This window comes from Petaurus breviceps, unplaced genomic scaffold (assembly GCF_028583685.1).
Source record: "Petaurus breviceps papuanus isolate PSGF00001 unplaced genomic scaffold, PetGlider_PUasm1.0 186, whole genome shotgun sequence".
Lineage (NCBI taxonomy): Eukaryota > Metazoa > Chordata > Mammalia > Diprotodontia > Petauridae > Petaurus > Petaurus breviceps.
In genome coordinates, this window is record NW_027185798.1 from 20,999,896 (window position 1) to 21,020,411 (window position 20,516).

Genomic DNA, 20,516 nt, shown 5'->3' on the forward strand with positions numbered 1-20,516 from the left:
TCATTTCTTGGGGACCAGAAGTTTTGGTATTTTATGTTGAAGGCAGACTGTTTTAAATGAACATTTTAAGGGAGGGCACAAAAAAGTATCTTTTAAGACTGGCATGAAATTGCTTTTTAGATGAGGATAGGTCTGTCCCTAGTCTTTCTACAAGGCCTGAACATTATCTTTAAAACAAATACCACCAAATATAAGCTAGAACAAACATCACTCCAGTGTTGCTTTTGCTCCAAAGGTGGGTTATCTAGCTGGCTTAGAGAGGCATGTGGGGTTCTCTGGAGGACTCGCACCTGGTGTGAGGGCTGCCTGCCTTTGGTGTCACCTTTTACTCTCACCCGTGGCTCCAAGAAACTAGAGCATATGTGGTGACCACACCCCAGGAGAGGTGGCAGAGAGGCTAGACCAGGTCAAGGAGCAACCCAGAGGCCTCAGCTCATAGGTGAGTTAGGGGGATGGCTACCTCAGGCATGTGAAGACTTTCCCTCCAGCAGGATGGGCACATGGGCACAATTTCTAAGCCATGAAACAGCCACTGTAGAGCACTTAGAACTTGGTCAGAAATTAAAGTGCCCAGGTCATCCACTGAACTCCAGACTTTCGTCCTGCCACTGGACTTCAGTGACTCTCAAAGAGAGAGTGAGGCTGGTGACTTTGTGCACGTCTGCCTCACTTAAATCCAATTCACTGGCAAGTCGACATCACTCATGATATCATTGGTCCCCTTCATAATGAAGGAAAACAACAGCAGCACATTCCTCAGGATCAGAGAATAAGCCAAAAAGACCTCTGAGCAGCTGACGAGGTGCCACAGAAGCCGTCTGCCGAGGCTCAAGGGAGGCCCTCTCGCCCTTCATGGAGATGTGCAGGTCAGAGGAGTAGTGCCCCCCCGGGCCCATCTTCTTCCCAACGACTTTTAGACCTACAGCAAGTTAAAGGCAACAGGTTTGAAGGAAAGGGGGGGGCGGGAATCTGCATCAGATAGGGCAAGGGCCAATCAACTGCAAAAGAGGAGACCTACCTCAAGTGGACCCTCAAGACCCTACCCCAGGACCTGAGAGCATCACTGTTTGACAGCACAGGGCAAGATCTGACATTCGCTTTAATGACCCTGCAGCTTAAAGAAGGGATCAGATTAGGTTCCCTATTTGTTGCTTCAGTCCACAGTGGGAAAGATCTTAAAACAAGTTTTGAGGCTTAAAGCAGACAGACTATCAATCATCTGAAAAATGTGGCCAGAATGAACCTTGCAGCTCGTTTTTATGTTTCTTTGTATCTACGATGATTAGTACCATATGCGGTGCACATAGTAAGTGCTTTAAAACTGTTGCTGCTTGACTTTATTGAACAGTTCTCTATAAAGATTGTGTTAGTAATATAGCCCATTGTAGCATCAAGGGACCATTTAATTTGAGCCTGAGCAGATAAAAACATTTTTATGCATATTTCCCTTTTTTCCCCATCTCTGGACCTTTGTCTTTGCCTTTGTTCCTCACTCCTGGAATGTCTTCCTCATTTGTCTTAGCTTATTGAAGTACTACCCATCCTTCAAAGACCAGTTCAGATGTCACCACCTCTGTGAAACCTTCCCTGATTAGAAGGAATCTTTCACTCCTGAGACCTTGCAGAGCCCTCTGTATCTCTCTTTTGTATTAACTTCTGCAACTACTTTAAAGTCTTGGTTTATTTGTATGTATATCTTTCTCCTCCTCCATCTCCTCCAGCCAATAGACTGTAAAATTCATGATTTCAAATCAAGTGAACAAACCTTTATTAAGCACCCACTGTGTACCAGGCACAGTCACTGCCCTCAGGGAGCTCCCAGCCCAGTGGAACTATAGCCAGGAGCTATGGATGATAATGTCTCCCCCAGCCACAGTGCTTGGCCATAGTCACTGTTCAAAAAATGGCTCTTGTCTGTTGGAGAAACAACACCTGGTAGTGGCGAAAGATGGAACAGCTGAAGGATCTTGTTGTGTCTTAATATAGAATGTGGGCTCCCAGAGTCACGGGGGAAAAGAAAGCTGGGGGTGAATCTGCACTGAGGTCCGAGGAGAGGTGGCCTTAAGCCCCCTAGGTGTTGTGGAGCATGGCATTGTGTGGCAAAGGGATCTGAGGATGAAGCCAGGACCCAGGCTGGAGGTGGGCTGGTTCTGTGATTGATGCCCATTTCCTGGCCATCTGGTGTGCTCTGGGCATAGTGTTGCCCCTTCAGCATATCTACTAGGGAGCTGAGATCCTAGGTATCACTTAGAAGACATTTATCAAGTAGCTTCTAGCATGGAACACTGCTGGACACCGAGAGCTTAAATAAAGCACTGCATCCTCCTCATGGAGTTTACGGCCTAATGGACTGCAGGAACTTCTCAAGCCGATGTCCCTGAATGTATGGCAGAGTGATTTAGTTTGGGGGCAAAAAACCACATGTCTTATTTCCAGGAAAGGGATAATGTTTGGGTGTGACCTATCCTAGTGATATCTGAATTCCTTTAGGGATAGCCAACATCTAGTTTGCTCATAGCCTGATGGTATAATTGACAGCCAGAACCAGGTTTCACACATCAAGACCCCACTGATTGTTTCTCTCTATTTTTGGTTTGATTTGGTTTTTGGACTCATTTGGCCAATCTTTTGCAGTAGGGCTTGGTACAATATTGGTTGCCAGCTTTGTATTTATTTGTGCTGTTAAAGGGACACATTTCTATGGCAGGAAGATGAGTGCTTCTTTGGTCTGTAGAAGCTCCTTTATTATCCAAACTCTTTCTGTGATTTGATCATACTTACTTGAGAAGCTAATTCTCTTTATACTTAGTGGAATTTGTTGACAGAGAACTGCCCTGGCAGGTTGTAGCTAAAAATAAAATATTAGCAGGGACAGAGAATGTTGTTTGTGTGTGGGTTTTTAGTTGTTTGTTTTGGATCTGACCTAAGATCTTATAATTCACTTAAATTAACAGCTTATAATATCACCAATAGTTTGAGAGATGTTCTATTTTTTTAATGACCTTTTTAAAAGAAGGAAAAACTTGAAAGGTACAAATGTTGGAACCAATTTGAAAAAATGATAACAGTCCATACTTCTAAAGGTTCTTTCCAACTCTAAGATCCTCTGCTTCCAAGGAGGCCATACAAAATGTTATTTTCAAAACTTAGGCATGGGGCAGCCAGGTGGCTCAGCGAGTAAGAGCACCGGCTCCAGTGTTGGGATGACCTGGGGATCAAATCCAGGCTCAGATACTTAGCACCACACTCAGAAATAACTGGCTGTGTAACCTTGAGCAAGTTACTTAACCCCGATTGCTTAAAAAAAAAAAAAACTTAGGCATAGAGAGGTTAAGTACTTTGCCCATTGTCATACAGCTAGTAAATGTTGAGCCTTTATAGGAAGGAACCCAGATTATCTGACACCAGGACCCCAAGTCTTTCTGAATATATCAGACTTCTTTTACTTCATAGGATTAATTTAGTTGGGGGGGGGGAAGGTACTGTTGAACTGATGGACAGGTAGATATTTAGATGTACTGTTAAATTGGGGTCTTGTGCCCTTTCTCCTGCAATAATATCTTTTTGTTTATTTGTTTGATTTTTTTTTGGAGGGGGCAGACAGGGCAATTGGGATTAAGTGACTTGCCCAAGGTCACACGCTAGTAAGTATTAAGTGTCTGAGGCCGAATTTGAACTTAGGTCCTCCTGACTCCAGGGCCAGTGCTCTATTCACTGTGCCACCTAGCTGACCCTGCAGTGATATCTTAATCCTGTCGTGAACTCATAATGTCTCCAATTTTCTGTGACTGCTACAATTCAAGAGAAACAACTGGGATTTAAAGGAGTCTTTGTGTTGAGAGAAGAGTGAGCCCTGACCCCTGAGGCCAGTCAGGGTACCTGACTGCAGGTCCAGCCTCAGACTCACTGTGCCCCTGCACAGGCCTGTGATGAAGCCTAGAGACAGAGCTTGAAGGGCTTGTGGTGATCATCTGATCTAAGCCCTTTGTTTTACAGAGGAGGAAACTGAGGTCCAGAGTGGAGAAGGGTCTTGCCCTAGTAGAACCAGAGCTGGCATTTGAACCCATACCTTCTAGACAAGCACTTTTTCCATGAGCTGCAAGGTGGGTGGGTGGGTATTTCCTTTGTTCTGGAAGAGGACCAAAATGACACCACTATGTTAGAGTCAAGTCCAATTGTGACTCATCAGACCCATGCGAGCTCAGAAGGCTCTAACACAGGTTGGACACAAATAGTCCGTGTGAATATTTGGGATGGATTCTCTAAATTTGCGCATCTCGCATTTCTTCTGAGCTATTTCAGTTCTGCTTTGTTCATAAAGCACAGTGCCTTCTCTGATGAGGGCACGCCATGCTGGGTGGTCCTGTGCCAGTGTCTCCCATGCAGGTTATGTGATTAATTCCAAAGTTCTTAAGAGAGACCTTGAGAGTGTCCTTGTATCACTTTTTCTGACCACCATGTAAGTGCTTGCTTTGTAAAATAGTCTTTTAGGCAAGCCTACATTAGCCCATTGGAGTTGCATTCTCTGCATTAGAGTTTGAATGCTTGCAATTTAATTTGAGAAGGGACGTCAGTGATCCTCAGAATCTCCCTAAGACAATTCAAATCGAAGCGATTCCATTTGCTGACACGGCGCTGGTAGATCTTCCAGGTTTACAGTCAGACAACATTGAGGTCAGCACCACAGCTCTGCAGATCTTCAGGAGTCAGTCTGATACCTCTTCTCTCCCGCACTTGCCTTCTGCAAGATGAGCTATTATTGAAGGGTGCATAGCTGGTCATTTTCTCTGGATAAATGAACAAGAGTTGGGAAGGATCTTCATGTGAGGGAGAATCTGGTACGCACATAGAAAAATGATTTTGAAAGTTCCCCTTTAAAACTAAAATATAATAGCTGAACTGATGCAGAAATCAAATCCAAATAAACAGCCACCTCACTTGATGCAATGCCACACTCTTTCCAACAACTCGCTTGTGGCAGATATTGTGCAAATTGTGGCTTCAGGCAGAAAACCAAATCACTCAGTCTCAGAGTTCAGCATTGCAGGCATTGCTTGCTAAAATCCCCTGGTTCTCCTTCTCTGTCCAGATAGATGCCCAACAGAGGCTAGAGCCAATGCACCTTCCAAACTCATCCACCTGCTGTTCACGAAGGATCACTCTCCACATTCCTCCAGCTTCATTTTCACCCCAACAACAGTTGAGAGAAAGCATCATGATTAACTTTTCTAGGTATCACTGAGTTCGTTTCAAAGATGACAAATCTTGGCATGACTGTAACATTAGTTTTATCAGTGGAATAAATTTGGAGCCACATGTGCAGGTCATGTCTTTTATAAGCCATTGTTTCCCCCTGTTGTAGGTTGAGAACAACGACTGCACTACCCGGTAACTCATTTAGTCTTTTACTCCTCACCAAATACTGCCCCAGCTCTCAAGGAACCAAGTGGGCAAGAGAAGCCGGGTTCTGAGATCTACCCAGCTGTCCTGACCACCCAAGCCGTCAGCCCCTACCACCCACCCATCGCCCTACAGTGACCACATTTTCCAAACCAACGTGGTCCGAAGAATTAAGGAATGAAAACCATTAGTTAAGCACTTTCTCCATGTAAAGCAGTGTACAGGGATACAAATATCTAGACAGCTCCTGCTCTCAAGGAATGCCCATTCTAATAGGAGGGACAACACATATAGGAAGTCACAACAGCAAATCAGAAAAGCCCGGTGATCCCTAGTGTGCAACAGCAAAGCAGGTAGTGATGTAGTGACATAAGCAGGTAGGGAGAGAAAGTTATGGAAAGGATAGTCCTTCTGAAAAGCCCAATTAAAATGATGCATGTCTTAAAATCAGCACTGTCCTAGAAAAAAAGGAACTTGTTATAGTCACCATCCCCTTTCCTCATCTCCCTCCCTGCATGCAGTCTTTGCTGTCTGTGGCCCTGACTTAGAAAGAGAAATGTGAAAAGTTGAGAGTGGTATGAGTTTGGATCCTCTTGACCTATAACCTACTTACTGCTGCCCCCCCCCCCATTCCCTCGTTTTCTTTGATGGGGACTGTTGACTGTTCTTTTCTTTTCTCTCAGGGAAGCAAGGTCTCCAGTATATTTTTCCTTAACTCTAATCTATAATGATTTTCAGCACAGCCAGTATCTAATAAACACATCCCATAGAAAGGAATAGATCTTTTTCAATCACACTAAGATTAAAAGCTCTGTAGTATTTTGCTGCTCCTCCAAATTCGAAAGAGAATACTGTAAATGCCTTGCATATCATTTTCTCATCATGTCTACTCTTTCCCAAGAGAAAACAGCTATTTTAGAATGATGCAGGGTTTTTTTTAATCAAGTAATAACTCTGAGTCCTTTAAATGTTCTACATTCATCCTTTTTTTAACCTACAAGTTATAGGTCTTAAGTCCTCTGGTGTTTATATTTACTGTCTTTAACGTCCAGGGCCATTTAGAAATGATGGCATTATCTGAGCCAGGCTCTGTGGAGTAAATGGAGAAGACTTTGCATATTCATGAACTCAGCCTAAAGGAAATAAAAAATTTTGAAAATTTGAGGACCCTGGACACCTGCTTTTTAAAAGAACTGACATAAAGAGATTATGTTCTTGTCAGTTGACTTTCTTCAGAGGCAGCTGTTGAGGAAGACTGGCATTTTCACAAATGCAGCTAGGATTGTTAAGGCAAGAAATATGAGTTTTCTCTTCCCATTAAAATGTGTGATTGTTCCTTGTTCCATCATTTCAGTCATGTTTGACTCTTCGTGATTCGATTTGAGGTTTTCCAACTCATTTGACAGATGAGAAAACTGAGGCAAACAGGGTGATATGTTTGCCCAGGATCACACAATTAGTGTCTGAGGCCGTATGTAAACTCAGGTCTTCCCAACTCCAGGCCCAGTACTGTATCTGCTGTACTACCTGGCTGCCTCAAAATGTATGATCAATTCTCATAATATTATCTCCCTATATATATATATAATAGGGCATTTTAGGGTCAGGTTGCTTACTAGACCATAAACTTCATGACGGTGAGTTCCTCTTCACCTTGTCTTGGTAGCCTGGATTTGGTCTGACAGTGCCTTCCCTCATGGATTATACTCAATAAATAATGGTTAAGTTGGTCTAACTACCTAAATTTAAAAAAAAAAAAGTTTTGGCCCTGAGGAAACTCAAGGCTGAGTGTTCCCTGAATGGAAAAGCAATTTCTACTATGTGCATCAGAAAGGATACTATTGACCTGCCATTCAAAATTCAACCAACATTTTATTAGACATCCACCATCTGCAAAGTGTCGGAGAGAAAATAGTTGGAGGAGGAAGAGTCAGGGGTGCAGGGGATCTATTGGATGAATACTTGGAAGTGTTCGTGGGAATAGTGATTTGACTGTTGCGGTTAGGTCTTCTCTAACCTGATCCTTCCTGTTGCCAAAAACATGCCTTGGTGGGTTGACTGGTCAGGGTTAGGCAGATGATAGTGTGTTTTTCCCCTCATGAAAATAGCAGTATGAAGTCCTGGCACCTTTTTTTGGAAAAGAGTATTGGTGGAGCCCAATATTGTGTTGACAGAGAAGTCTGCTACTTTTTGACAAAAATTAAATCATATCGTATATATTGGGTTCATTTAAAACCTTGGGCAAGTCACTTAACCCCAATTGCCCTTCAAAAAAAAATAGTGCATTTTATTATAACAAAATGTCAAAGGGCCAGAAACTTAGGCCTCAACTGACCTTTGACCTGAGGATTAGTAGCAAGAGGAGGTAGCTGGGTGATAACAGTGGATAGAGAGCTGTGGGTTGAAGTTCATTGGACCTGAGTTCAAATTTGACTTCAGATACTAACTGCATAAACCTGGGCAAGTCACCTAATCTCTGTCTGTCTCAGTGTCTTCAACTATAAAGTGAGGATAATAATTGTGCCTAACTCTCAGGGTTATGGTAAGGACCAAATGAGATCAAAGTGCAGCACTTAACACAGGACCTGGCACATAGTAGGTGTCTAATAAATGTATGTTTCCTTTCTTTCTGTCTGTTCAGGACAGTTGATTCAGTTGGGATCTTGAATGAATTGGTGCCCAGTGTCCCTTTGTAGAAATAAAGAACAATTTGATTTACTGGAATCCCAAGTACCCAAAGCTGTTACTCTGCTGGTGATTAAGTTGAACGTTTAATTTTTTTTTCAAAATTATTTTCATTTTATAAAGCAAAATAGTTGTTGTCTTGGTGGGAATGTAAATTTCATTTCCTGTCTGTGGTGTGCTGGCTTCATCCTGTCACTCAGACATTTTGTTTTGAGTTGTTCCCGTAATGTAAGTGAAACAGTGACCCACACACCAGGATGACGTGTGCACACCACAGATGTAACAAGAGACACATTTTGTGCAACAGACCACAAAAGCTCAAGGCTTTATTTTAAAATGAAAACAAAACAAACCAAGACTTCCCTGCTGCTTGCCTGCCAATTCAGGGAGTGGCATTGTCTATGAATTTGAAGATGAGCTTCAGGTTCTCCATGTGGGTATTATCTCACCAAGTTATTTTCACTGCTAACTCTGTTTGATAAAAGGATGAAATTCAGCCAACAAGGGTCATCTCATCTCATAATAACCATGTGGGAAATGCAACATGAGGTCAGGAGACTTGGACAGATGCCTTGGCCTCTGTGCTTCACAGGCTCCTGGTCCAGAAAGGAAGGTTCATGACACTCCCTCCCAGGGTTGTTAGGGGGAAGGCACTCTGTAAATGCTCACCTTCACAAGGGATGGCCCCCTCTGCTCTTACTTATTTTCCTGAGCTGGTTCATCAGAGTCCTGTTTTCTAGCCTCTTCATTTGGGGATGAATATGGATATGTGGCTGCTCCCCTGGCGCCTGGGTTCTCAGTCTCCCTGAAGCCTGAGATGATGGGGCCTTTTGCATTACTTTTTAAAAAGTTTTCGCTAGCTTTTCTTATCACCTTTATTTCTAAATATATCTCTTCTCCCTTTTCTTCCCAAGAAAACCAACATTTATAACCAAGAATTTAAGAGTGAAAAAACATGAGCAGCCCAACAAAACACAAAGTCCCTTCCACCTCTCTGCATCATTTTTTTTTCATGTTTTGAAAGCCAAAGGCTTTTTAAACTGGTGAGAGAGTGTCTGCAGGTCATGTCCTGCCTATAAATGCCTTCTGTGAATACCTCTGGCCTGAGGATCAGGGAAACCCCGAGCTTATCTCCCTCTGCCTGCCACAAACTCGCTTAGTGATCTGGGCCCAGTCACTCTACCTCTATAGACCTCAGTCTATTCATCTGCAAAATGGAGGCATTGGACTCTCAAAGTTCAGCAAACTACGATGGGTCCTCCCACCAGATGCTGTAAGACCTGAGAGCTAATATTTTGTATTTAAAAATTCAAAAATCATTCTTAGCCTATGGACAGTGGGCCCACTAGGTAGTTTGCTGATTCTTGAACTTCCCCTTCCAAAACTAAAATATTATGATTCTGTAAATTGAAGTTAGCCACTAGACCTGCAGAATTCTCAGAGGTGCTACTTCAAACCCTGGAGCCCAAGAGGATTTTTCAAAATCTGTGTTTTCATTATCATTCATAAAATAGCTAAAGCGGTACATATGTTACACAACATCAGCCATATGAGAGATGGCCTGTAGCCCTTCTTGGTGTGAGTGACTGCCCAGGGAGAAGCAGCTTCAAAAGCCTGAAGGCTTGGTGTCGATTGTTAAGATGGGGGGGGTTTCTATCCTGCCAACATCGGATTCACTGCTTGAGTAGATGTCCTTTGGGTAGTATTATGTTTGAATTCAAACACTTATCTAGAAATTAAGTCTACATGAAAAAGGCTTGTTCTGACCTTGGAGTCAGAAGACTCACATCCCAGTCCTACCTTCAGAACTTAAATCTGTGTGACCATGGGCAAGTCACTTCACATTTCAAAGCCTCAGTCTCCCGATCTGCAAAATGGTGATGATAATGATGATACTGCATCACAGGATTGTGAGAAAAGTGCTTTGTAAACCCTAAAGCACTCTGGAGATGAGAGCTGGCTTTTACTAGGTGTGGGTGGCCTCTGTGAAAAGTATGTCCCTCAAGCAGGTCTTGTTTTCTATTCATTGATTTCTTGCATCTAAATCTGCATTAATCCCGTTTCTCCCTCTTGGTTTTTCCTTGTAGCATCAGCGAAAGTTTCCTCACTGTGAAAGGTGCAGCCCTCTTCCTACCTCGGGGAAATGGGTCGTCCACACCCAGAATCAGTCACAGGCGCAACAAGCATGCAGGTAAAGCAGTCCATTTGGCCCCCTTGGTCATCTTACTTACCCCTTCCAGATTTCTCTAGCTGTCCCGCAATAGTGCCAGGAAATGTGGGAAGTCATCTAATGAATGGAGCTTCTCCCTTAGAATCCCAGGATCTGAGAGATGGAAGGAGTTCCACTTCATTCTTGCCCTGGATAGTTGACAGAATTGTCCTTATTGAGCTGAAATTGCCTTCCTGCTCCTATGGGACCAAGCCAAAGAAATCTCAGGGGGCATGTTCCCTTAAGATTCTGGGAAAATCAAAGGCTTTTAAAATTCTGGACTTAAGCATATCATTTTCACCTCCTAACTACCCAGTACTTCTGTCTAGGGTGAGTAAGTGCAAACTACCCTAGACCACTAGATCTAGCTGGCCCTAGACTTGTGTCACATCCCAGCCAAAATCCACCAGGAAAACAGGAGTTCCCCACTCTGTGGAGCCCTACTCCCTTCCTGGTGTAACCATACTCTGGACCTGACCTCAAGAGACTTCATACACCCCCAGCCACCAGTCAATCCACTCAATACTGGCACTCGGTTCTGGGGCTGAGCTTTCCTACCTGGGGTAGAAATGAGTGACAGCTCACTAACCCTCTGTGTAGCTGTCCCTTTCATACTCCCTCCAGCATCCAAAAAGAAAGTAGGCCCTCATGAGGCACCCTGCTGTCTGCTCTCCCTCCAGCCATTCCCCCTTGGGGGCCCTTTGGGCTCTTGTTCTGGAGCTGCCATTGCTATTGGCAGAGGCCAGACAGTCCAACAGCCAACTTCCCGGAGCTAATCTCTGTGATGCCCCACACCAAACTCCTTTGCCTGGTTATGTCTTAACTGCCCAAAGATGGTATGCCCCCATATTAGAATATAATCTCCTGAAGGGCAGGCACTGCCTCAACTCGTCTCTCTGTTTTCCTGGCACCTAGTACAGTGCCTGGCACATAAGAGATACTTAATAAATAAATGATTTTTCTCTCGTCCATATTTTCTAACGATGGATGGCGTGGGGAAATTATAAGATAAATAAAAAAACAAGTACATTTAGGTTCCCATGACATCAAGGCTTGTTCTAATACAGATTAAAATAAAGTTCTTTGAGATAATTCCATTAAACCTCTTCCTGTAATCCTAAATATGTACATTCCAAAAGACTATTCATTCAACAAACGTGGTGTGCCTTCTATGTGCAAGGTACAAAGGAACGTACAAGCTAAGTAAGATGTGTTTGCCTGCCCTTGCAGAGCTTACAAGGGCATGTAAGTAAGAGTCTCTGACTAAATGCAAAGAGACTGGATATTTCATTTAAGAACAATTTATAAGGAACACTCATTTGTCCAAACTTAAATTTTGAGAGTGAACAGGATAGTAAGGGCATCGAAAGGTGTAGATTTGAATCCTGACTCTAATCGTTTCCCAAATATGAGCAATTCACTGTCATTCTGAGCTCATCCATAAAATGGAGGTGATATCCTGATGTCTATTTTACAGGGTTGTTAGAGGGACAGTCATTTATAACTTGGAGTCACAGGACCTGAGTTCAAATCCTGATTCTGTCATTTATTACTTGTGTGACCAAAGGTCAAGTCACTTAACTTTTCTGAGCCTCAGTTTCCTCATCAGTAAAGTAAGATTAGACTAGGTGGCCTCTGAGGTCCCTTTCATCTATCCTTCTGTGATAGATTCATGTATTGACTTTGCTTAAAGTAAGGTACCGCTAAAGTCACGTAGCTGAGAAACCAGTTCATATAAAGTGAGAAACTTTTTATATGAATTTGGAAAATTTAGAGAAAAGGAGGTTGTTGGCGGCCGGGGGGGAAGGGGGAGCTTGGTGTCAGGAAGCCAGTCTGCCTGCCATGCCCCCTTTCTAAAGATCTTTTGGAAAATGTCAGCTTAAGAACTGCAGTGGGAGATGATGGTCCAAGCCGGTCTGCTGGAAAGAAATTGTTACTCATTGTGACCATTGTGCTTATTTATGCATTTGTGGCCTCCAGGGATGGAAGAAGTAAGTGCTGGGAGGGAGCTCCTTAGAGAGCTCCAGTAGGTCAGAGGTCAAACCCCAAAATACTGGCTCCTATTGAAGCCATAAGACTCTCGTTATAGCCCAGTGATCTCAGGCATCTTAGGGGCAGTGGTGCCATTCTCCCAGGTCACCATGTCTAATTCTAATTGATCATGTCAGTGAGGATGTTGTCCTTCCACAGCAAGTCCCAAGCCATGGGAGTCGGGTGACTGGGGTCAGCCTTCTTTATCCATCTGCCCTCAGATTTGAAAACCCCCCAAACTTTTCCTTGCTGCCCCTTACTTCCCTAAAGGCCTTTCACCCAGAGAGGAACTAGCCTTAGCAAGGCTCAGTATGTCAGGGTGATGTTGGGTATTCATCTTGTACAGTACAAGGAAGAAAGAGACAAAGTATTGCTTTTAGTCCAGCCGTCTGAATGTGTTGTTCCGAGAATCTCTCTTTGGCATGTAACTGGGAGTGGGGCTCCTGGCCCTAGCTGGCCTTTTTTTCTTTTGCCTAAACTTCCTCAAACAACTTCAGTCCAGGTTTCCACTTGACTTTTAGTAATTCAGCTTTTTCCCTTACTAAATAAAAAGGCAATGGGTGAGGGAAGGAAGAGAGTGGGGAGAAAGGGAGGGAGAAAAGCTTTACCAGTTGAAAGAACTTTATTTATGATCTGGAGCAGAGCAGATCAGGCCCTGTCAGTATAAATACCAGCTCCCAATAACTGCACCCAGGATTCTGACACATTCTGGAACCAGCCTAGCCCAATTCATGTTTTTACTTGGCCAATGATGCTTGGGAGTCAAAACCCTGAAACATCAAGATATCTGGAGAAGTTCTGATAGCAGATTGAAAAGGGATGGTATTGGGGTGGCTAGGTGGCACAGCGAATAGAGCACTCAGCCTGGAGTCAGAAGGACCTGAGTTCAAATTTGACCTCAGACACTTGACACACTTACTAGCCCTATGACCTTGGGCAAGTCACTTAACCCCAATTGCCCTACCCTCACCCTTCCAAAAAGACAAAAAAAAATTAAAAGAAAAGAAAAGGGATGGTGTTTCTTGCGCCTGCTTCTTATTGTCAGAGGAGGAAATGTGTTAAACCTATTCCTGTCTACATTTGAATATTTAAATACTTTATCAAATAAATGATAAAAAGGATTGGAAGGCAGACATGGTCAGAGTTGTAAAAGAGTTGTACAAATTGCTTGTCTTTTGAAATTTACCTTCTGGTGGCAGCAAATGGAATTTTAAAAGGGTGAGAAGGGCATCCCAGCTGCCCTCAGTCACGTCCTTTCTGATCTGCCCCCTCAGCGTGTATCAGGTGTATCAAGGACAGTGATAAAGCATTTATTAAACACCTGCTGTGTACCAGGTGCTCTTCAAGGCCCTCTTCAAAACTGATTTCCCCCCCCCCCCTTAGTCCCTGTCCATACTGGCTAACAATGGAGCGACTGCAGAGGCCTTCCTCAGCAGGATATAGTATGGAATGTAGTAAGGAGAATTGCTGACCCTTCACAGGGTAACAGCACTTGACCCTCCCCAGCCCAGTTTCCGCTGAGGAGACTTGTGGTTTATGGTGAAATCCAATGGAGCTGGACCTTTCTGCTCAGTTTCTCTGCTGCTTTGAAGACTGCAGTTCCCAGACTACTTGATGTTTTGTGTAGTTTTGCTGGAATCCTTTGTTGTTCTTTGTTGTGTATTTTGTTTTGAATTCCTTGTTATAAGAGACTTCATGGAGGGATATGTTCATAAAGGAAGGGAATATAAAAACAAATGAGATTTTAAAAAATTTTTCAGAAGAAAATTAAAAGACTGTACATTGTAGAGAGTGCTAGTGGCCATCTGAAATAAAGGAAGGGAGAATAAAATGCTTACAGACCATCTCCTTTCCCCTCCCTGCCCCCAAAAAGCTCCAGACTAAATGGCCCTTAAGAATCACCCAGAAATTGGGGGCAGCTAGGTGGTGCAGTGAATAGAGCACTGGCCCCGGAGTCAAGAGGACCTGAGCTCAAATCTGGCCTTAGACACTTAACACTAGCCATGAGACCTTGGGCATGTCATTTAACCCCAATTGCCCTGCCCTCCCCTCCTCCAAAAAAAAGGCAAAAAAAATTTTTTTTTTAAAAATCACCCAGAAAGAGAAATACATTTGACAATGTGCCTTGCAGCCTCTCCTTTCTTCACCTTCTTTCCTTCCTTTTTTCTTCCCTCCCTCCCTTACAGTCAGCAGCTAGCAGGGCAGCTGACAGAACATGGTTTGTAGAAACTGGCACTTCAACTGGGCTACACAGCTCTTCAAAAATTGGCCTCTTTTTATACAGAAGGGCAGGACTGGGCAGAGTCAAACTTTTTCGCCTCCTGGTTTACTTTATGGGGGCAATGCATGGTTTTCCTCAGCTCCACCCACATGTTCTCTCCCTGCCCCCCATCACAGCACTACGTTTCCTTTGCACTATTATCAATAGAAAAATTGGGGCTTCCTCCTATTTTTGAATATTGTTCACTAATGAGGGAGTGGTGATCGAAATTCTGATAATCTAGGCAGCATTCCTAGAAGCAAGGTATCTAAAATATTTCTGATTTTTGTGAATTGAAATATCTCAAATAGCTTCAGACCAGGATCAACCAGGGGAATGTTATGTCTGATACTTGTCCTGTATTTAAGAGGAACCATGATCTCCTAAAATTTCCCTTGGTGTGAGATGGATATCCAATATTAACTGTGTACCAGTGGGGCTCATGGCCCTGTTTACTCGGCCAGAGTACACAACTGAGGTCTTACTGGCTGCTTTCCAAGGGCCATAAAGAAAGCAATTAATGTAGTAAAACAATAAATCTCAAATTATAAGGAAACAGTTCACTTTCCAATCATCTTAAATAGGTGGGACATCACTAGCCACCATTACCAGCTTAATTGATGCTTTATCTTGGAGTTGACCTGTGAAGCTCTGATTCACTTTTATCGAAGTCCTAAGAGAGCTTTCTAGCCAGCCTCAACCTTTCTTTTGTAAACTTCTCCAGGTGATCTTCAGCAGCACCTGCAGGCCATGTTCATATTACTCCGCCCTGAAGACAACATTAGGCTGGTAAGTGTTTTTGATTAATGAGCCTTAGAGGCAAAGCTCTGTTTTCCCAGGGAATGCTATGCTGAAAGACAGGTGCTCCTTCAGTAGGTGCTTATTCAGCATTCTGGTTCTGCTCCTTACTCTAGCACTAGACCTCTAGTGGAGACAGAGAGGATGATGGTCTTTCTACAAGGCAGCATCTGGTTGATTGGTTGTTGCCCTTTGTTCTCTAAGAGGACCAAAATGATATCACTATGCTACAGTCAAGTAACAGTGAGTCTGACTGTGGCTGATCAGACCAAGACGAGCTTGGAATGGTTGAGCAAGGCAGTATCTAATGAAGTGCCAAAATGTGTTACAGGTTGTAAATGTGATTAGGATTCAGAGGAGGATAAAATATGGCAAGGTCTGCCTTTCTAATGGCAAGTGGGATCTCAGCTGGGTCTTGAAGGATGACTGGTTTAAATTATCTGAGGGAAAGAAAAAAAGTCAGGAGTCAGGCCTAACCTGAGCAAAGGCATGTATATGCTGGAGACAGGAAGACGACCAGGCTGATGGGGTTGGGAGGGTTTGTCCAGTTGGATAGGTAGCATGGAACCAGGTTGTTGAGAACCTTGAAAGGCCAAGCTGGCTTCTTGTCTACTACCAATGCTCCCACTCCCAGTTTGATGAACTGGGTTAATTTCATCGTTTGTCTTCTTGCCTTTTTTTGATTGGTGACCTTTCTGATATTTGGGTTGTACTTCCTGGGTATAAAAGTAATTTTGTATCCAAAAAGGATCATCAGGGGTGGGGAACCTGTAGCCTCGAAGCCACATGTGGCCTTCTAGGTCTTTGGGTATGCAGCTTTTCAACTGAATTCCAGTTTTACAGAACAAATACTTTTATTAAGGGGATTTGTTCTGTGATGTTTGGATTCAATGAGAAGACCACACCTAGAGGGCCACATGTGGCCTCAAGGCTGCAGGTTCCCCACCCCTGGGTCAGATAAAGCAGCAGAGACAAAGAGGAATTTGAAGTTATTTGATTCAGCAAATACCTATTAAGCACATCCCCTGTACAAGGTCTGTGCCAAACACTGGGATATAAAGAGAAAACATGGCTTCTGCTCTCAACAAGGGTCACAGGAGGTGAAGAGCTAAGAGGAACCTTTTTGGTTCCTCATCCTCTTTCTAGGCTTCAGTGTGGGTGTTCCCCAAGGATCTTTCGTTGGCCCATTTCTCCTTCTGTTCTTCCTCCTTGCTCTTACCTGCCTGCCATCTCTTGGGTCTCAATGCCAGTGATGCCAAAGTCTCCATGCCCAGGCTTGACTTTCCTTCCAGGTTCCAAGTTCCAGACTTATTCATCCAGATATCTTTGGGTCCTCTCCACCTAGGTGTTCAATCCACACCTGACTCAGCATGTCAAAACCTGACTTTTATTCTTTTCTTCCTTAACCTGCTCCTCCCTTTTTAAATTCCTGATAACTACCAGCACTCTCCCAGTTTCCCATTTCAAACCTGGTGTTACCTTTGCTTATTCTCTTCCCTCACCTTTTGTGTCTAAGTTGTTATCCCCTCAATCCCACCTCCATGTGATCAGAGTTGGAAGGGCCCTTGAGTCCAATCCTTCGTTATTTTACAGATGAAGAAACTGAGGCCTCTCTCGGAAAAATGACTTGTCCAAGGTCTCACAGGTCATGAGTGCCACTGCCAAGATTTTAGCCCTGGCCTTCTAATTGCAAATCCAGTTCTCTGCCCACTGTGCTGGGCTGCCTCCTAACATCTCTTACATCCCTTCCCTCCCACTGCTACCACCTTCATACAAATTCTCATTACCACCCACTTGGACTATTGCAATAGGGTTTTCTGCCTTCATTCTTATTCTTCCCTTCATGTTAGTTAATCTTTATGGTCACTCTCCTGCTCAGAAACTCTGAATGGTTCCCTTTTGCCCCCATGTGAAGTTTGAACTCCTCAGCCTGTCCTTTAAGGACTTTCATGATCCAGATTCATCTCATCTCATTCTTCTGCTCATGTTCTCTGCTTCAGGCATTATTCTGTCTCCCTAGTAGGCATTGCGTGTCCCACTTTCCTTTGCCTGGCAAGCACATCCTCCTGTGGTGATTGAAGTCCTGTCTCTCCTTGAGGGTCCATCCCCAGGGCCACATACTCCCTGAAGCGTTCTCTGGGCCTTTCTTTATCTCTCTACCCCTGTTGTACCTACCATGTTGCACTACAAAAAATACTCGTCTCTGCTCGTGTCTTAGCTGGGACAGGGATGATGTCTTACCTAAACGTTGGGACAAGGTTGTGTACATTGTAGACAATTAGACTAGATCATTGGATCGTTCAGTTCAGCCTCACAGTTTTACAGTTAAGGAAACCAAGGCCAACAAAGGAAATACAACTCCCCCAGGACCACCTATTAGTGGCGGAGCCAGAGCTACAGTTGACAGTTTAATCCTTGCTTTTCTTAGTCAGCCTCCAAGGTCCCTTCAGGCTCTGAATCTATAATCCTACCGTCCCTAGAGCTGAATAGGTATGTGGTTTCAGCTGTTGAGTATTTTTTAAAATGAATTCAGAAGATTTAAATAAAATTTCTGAACTAACTCAGAATTTGGACATGACACTGTTTTACAATTATGTCAGATTGTTAAATATACAGTCATTATGTTGCAGACCATTAAGTGAGTCGTCTTCAAGCCAAATGCCAAATCACTGGCTACATTGTATGACTTTTGACCAGTTAGTGCTTTTTGTAGCTAAAAGGAGCTTTTGTAGAGTCCAAGCAAAGCTCTCTGTTTTAAGTTAAATGTGGAATGTTAAAACTCATCTTGGGATTTTGCATGAGGTTAAAAGTTAGAGAGTGAGCTGGAAGTTCATTCTCTTCTTTTCAGAATAACCCAACAGTAAATAGAGACACAATCCCCCCTCCCTTCTCACTTTTTGCTTTCCAAAAGTGAGATTAGAAAGATAACAAGTGGGTCAGCTAGGTTGTACAGTGAAAAGAGCACTGGCCTTGGAATCAGGAGTAGCAGAGTTCAAATCTGGCCTCAGACACTTGACACACTTCCTAGCTGTGTGACCTTGGACAAGTCACTTAACCCCAATTGCCCTGCCTTCCCCACTTCAAAAAGCAAAAAAAAAGTAACTGGAATGAAACCAGCTTTTTCCTTTTGCAGTGTGAATTCTTATGAAGAATATGTGTTCTATGTATGTCATCACTGTTGGGCCACAACTTTCAAGCGTCAGTACAAAAAGTAGGCCTTTTAGACCAGGCCTAATAGGAATAAAGCAGAAGAAAATTAAGACCTTTAGTAACCCTTGGACTAACCTATGGCCTCCATACTGGGCTACTGTCTGTTAAAAAATGTGTTCTTAGCCCTCAGCTTCAGCATCACTGTGGTGCTGATGTCAAGAAACAATGCTTTTGGGGGCGGCCAGGTAGCACAGTGAGTAAGAGCACTGGCTCCAGTGTCGGGATGACCTGGGGACCAAATCTGGGTTCAGATACTTAGCACCACACTCAGAAATAACTGGCTGTGTAACCTTGAGCAAGTTACTTAACCCCGATTGCTTTAAAAAAAAAAAAAAAGAAAGAAACAATGCTTTTGGAAGCAAGTTTTTTTAAAAACGGTTGAGATTATTTTTAGGAGTCATTGATTTTAGATGCATCCAGGATCCTTCCCAAAAGTCAAAAAGGATTGAAAACTGGTGCATCCCTTTAACCTTGATCATTTTTTTTTCTGAAGAACAGAATCTTCAAATTCTGTTTCATGTCTGAAGTCTGTTTTAAATTGAGCTATAGATTTTGCTGTATTGTTTGGCTGGCTGGCTAGAATTCAATATTTGCCTACTTTTGAACCTCTGACAGAACAGATGAGCCCCATGTCTAGACTTTGGACCTTCATAATATAATTTTTCTGACAAGAGAAATATTGTATACAAAGGCACAATATAAGCAAGGTTCTTTTTCTTAGCAAAAAGGGATTACAATGAAGGCAGAGTCCTAGCAAGCTCTAGTGGAACATTTCTGATCCTAAGGGGTGGTGGGGAGAAGAATAGGTAATGAGAAGTTTGTCTTTTTATCAAGAAAATGTTGTTGTGAAGGTAAATACTTTTGGAGCACAGTAATTGGTATGTTTACCCAAAGTCAACATGCTAAGTGTAGTGTGGGAAAGGTTAGTATGCAGAGGGTGATGACCAGGTGTTCTCCATCATCACCAAAACTGAATACAAAAAATATGGCATTAAACTGCAGCAAGAGGGATTTACCTAGGGACAGTGGCAAATCCCCAGGGCCTGTGGGTTTAGTGCCCAGGCTCTTTAAATCCCTACATACAACAAACATGGTTACCATCCTGATCCATATCTAGAGCCAGAAAAAAATGTGTAGTTGGAATTATGAGTGAAAGAGGGTTTTCTGCATTTATTTTATTGAAGTTTAAGTGAAAAATGAAAGCAAGTCAGACTAGATATGAAACCAAAGCCAAGGTTGAAATTGATTGCTTCAGCTGGACTTGCAGGCTCTGAAAGATGCCCAGTACCACCAGACATCTCAAATGAATTCTTATGATGACCAATCAATCATTCCCACTGAAAAGTGCAAACGTTTCATGTGGGCTATTTCTCAGGTGAATTTGAAGGCTGTTGTGATGACAATAAATTCTTTAAAAGTTTTTCTGAATTCATCATAGCAGCCTTTTGTCAAGGATTTTTTCTCAGTCAACAGATAACTTAAAGAAATAAGTGCTCTTTGGTAGAGAAGTCTGTCTGTGAAATTGGTTCATGTGAGAAAGGAGGCCCTCAGGCTTAAGGGCTTCTTGACAGGGAAAGCTATTGAACGTTGAAATGGTAATGGCATATCAAGGGAATTCAATTCCTCAAGCACATGGGACGCCCTGTCCTCACTGTTGGGGACCAAGAGACAAAAATGGCAGCTACTGCCCTCAACGAATTTACCTTGACTGGGAATGTTATAGTCTGCACGCACATAAGTAAAATAATTTGACAGTATTTTGTGGAGGGAATGACCCCCTGGAAGAATCAGGAATATGGTGACTTATCCTTGTACTACACCTTGAAAGAAGAAAAGGATTCTGAGGAGAGAATGCATCATGGGAAGGAAGTGGTAGAGTCACAAGAAAACCTGCCTGTCCTTGGCATCAATAAGTTGTGTTCC

The 20,516-nt window shown here is 43.1% G+C and overlaps 1 protein-coding gene across 5 annotated transcripts in view; it reads left to right on the forward strand.

Moving 5' to 3' along the window:
- Positions 1-20,516, forward strand: part of SSH2 (slingshot protein phosphatase 2) — a 251,025-nt gene that overhangs the window by 179,876 nt on the left and 50,633 nt on the right. For all 5 annotated transcript variants that reach the window (XM_069089757.1, XM_069089758.1, XM_069089755.1 and 2 more), the window contains 2 exons: positions 10,173-10,276; positions 15,310-15,374. In XM_069089757.1, coding sequence (XP_068945858.1) covers positions 10,173-10,276; positions 15,310-15,374 — 169 coding nt within the window. The remainder of the gene's footprint in view (positions 1-10,172; positions 10,277-15,309; positions 15,375-20,516) is intronic.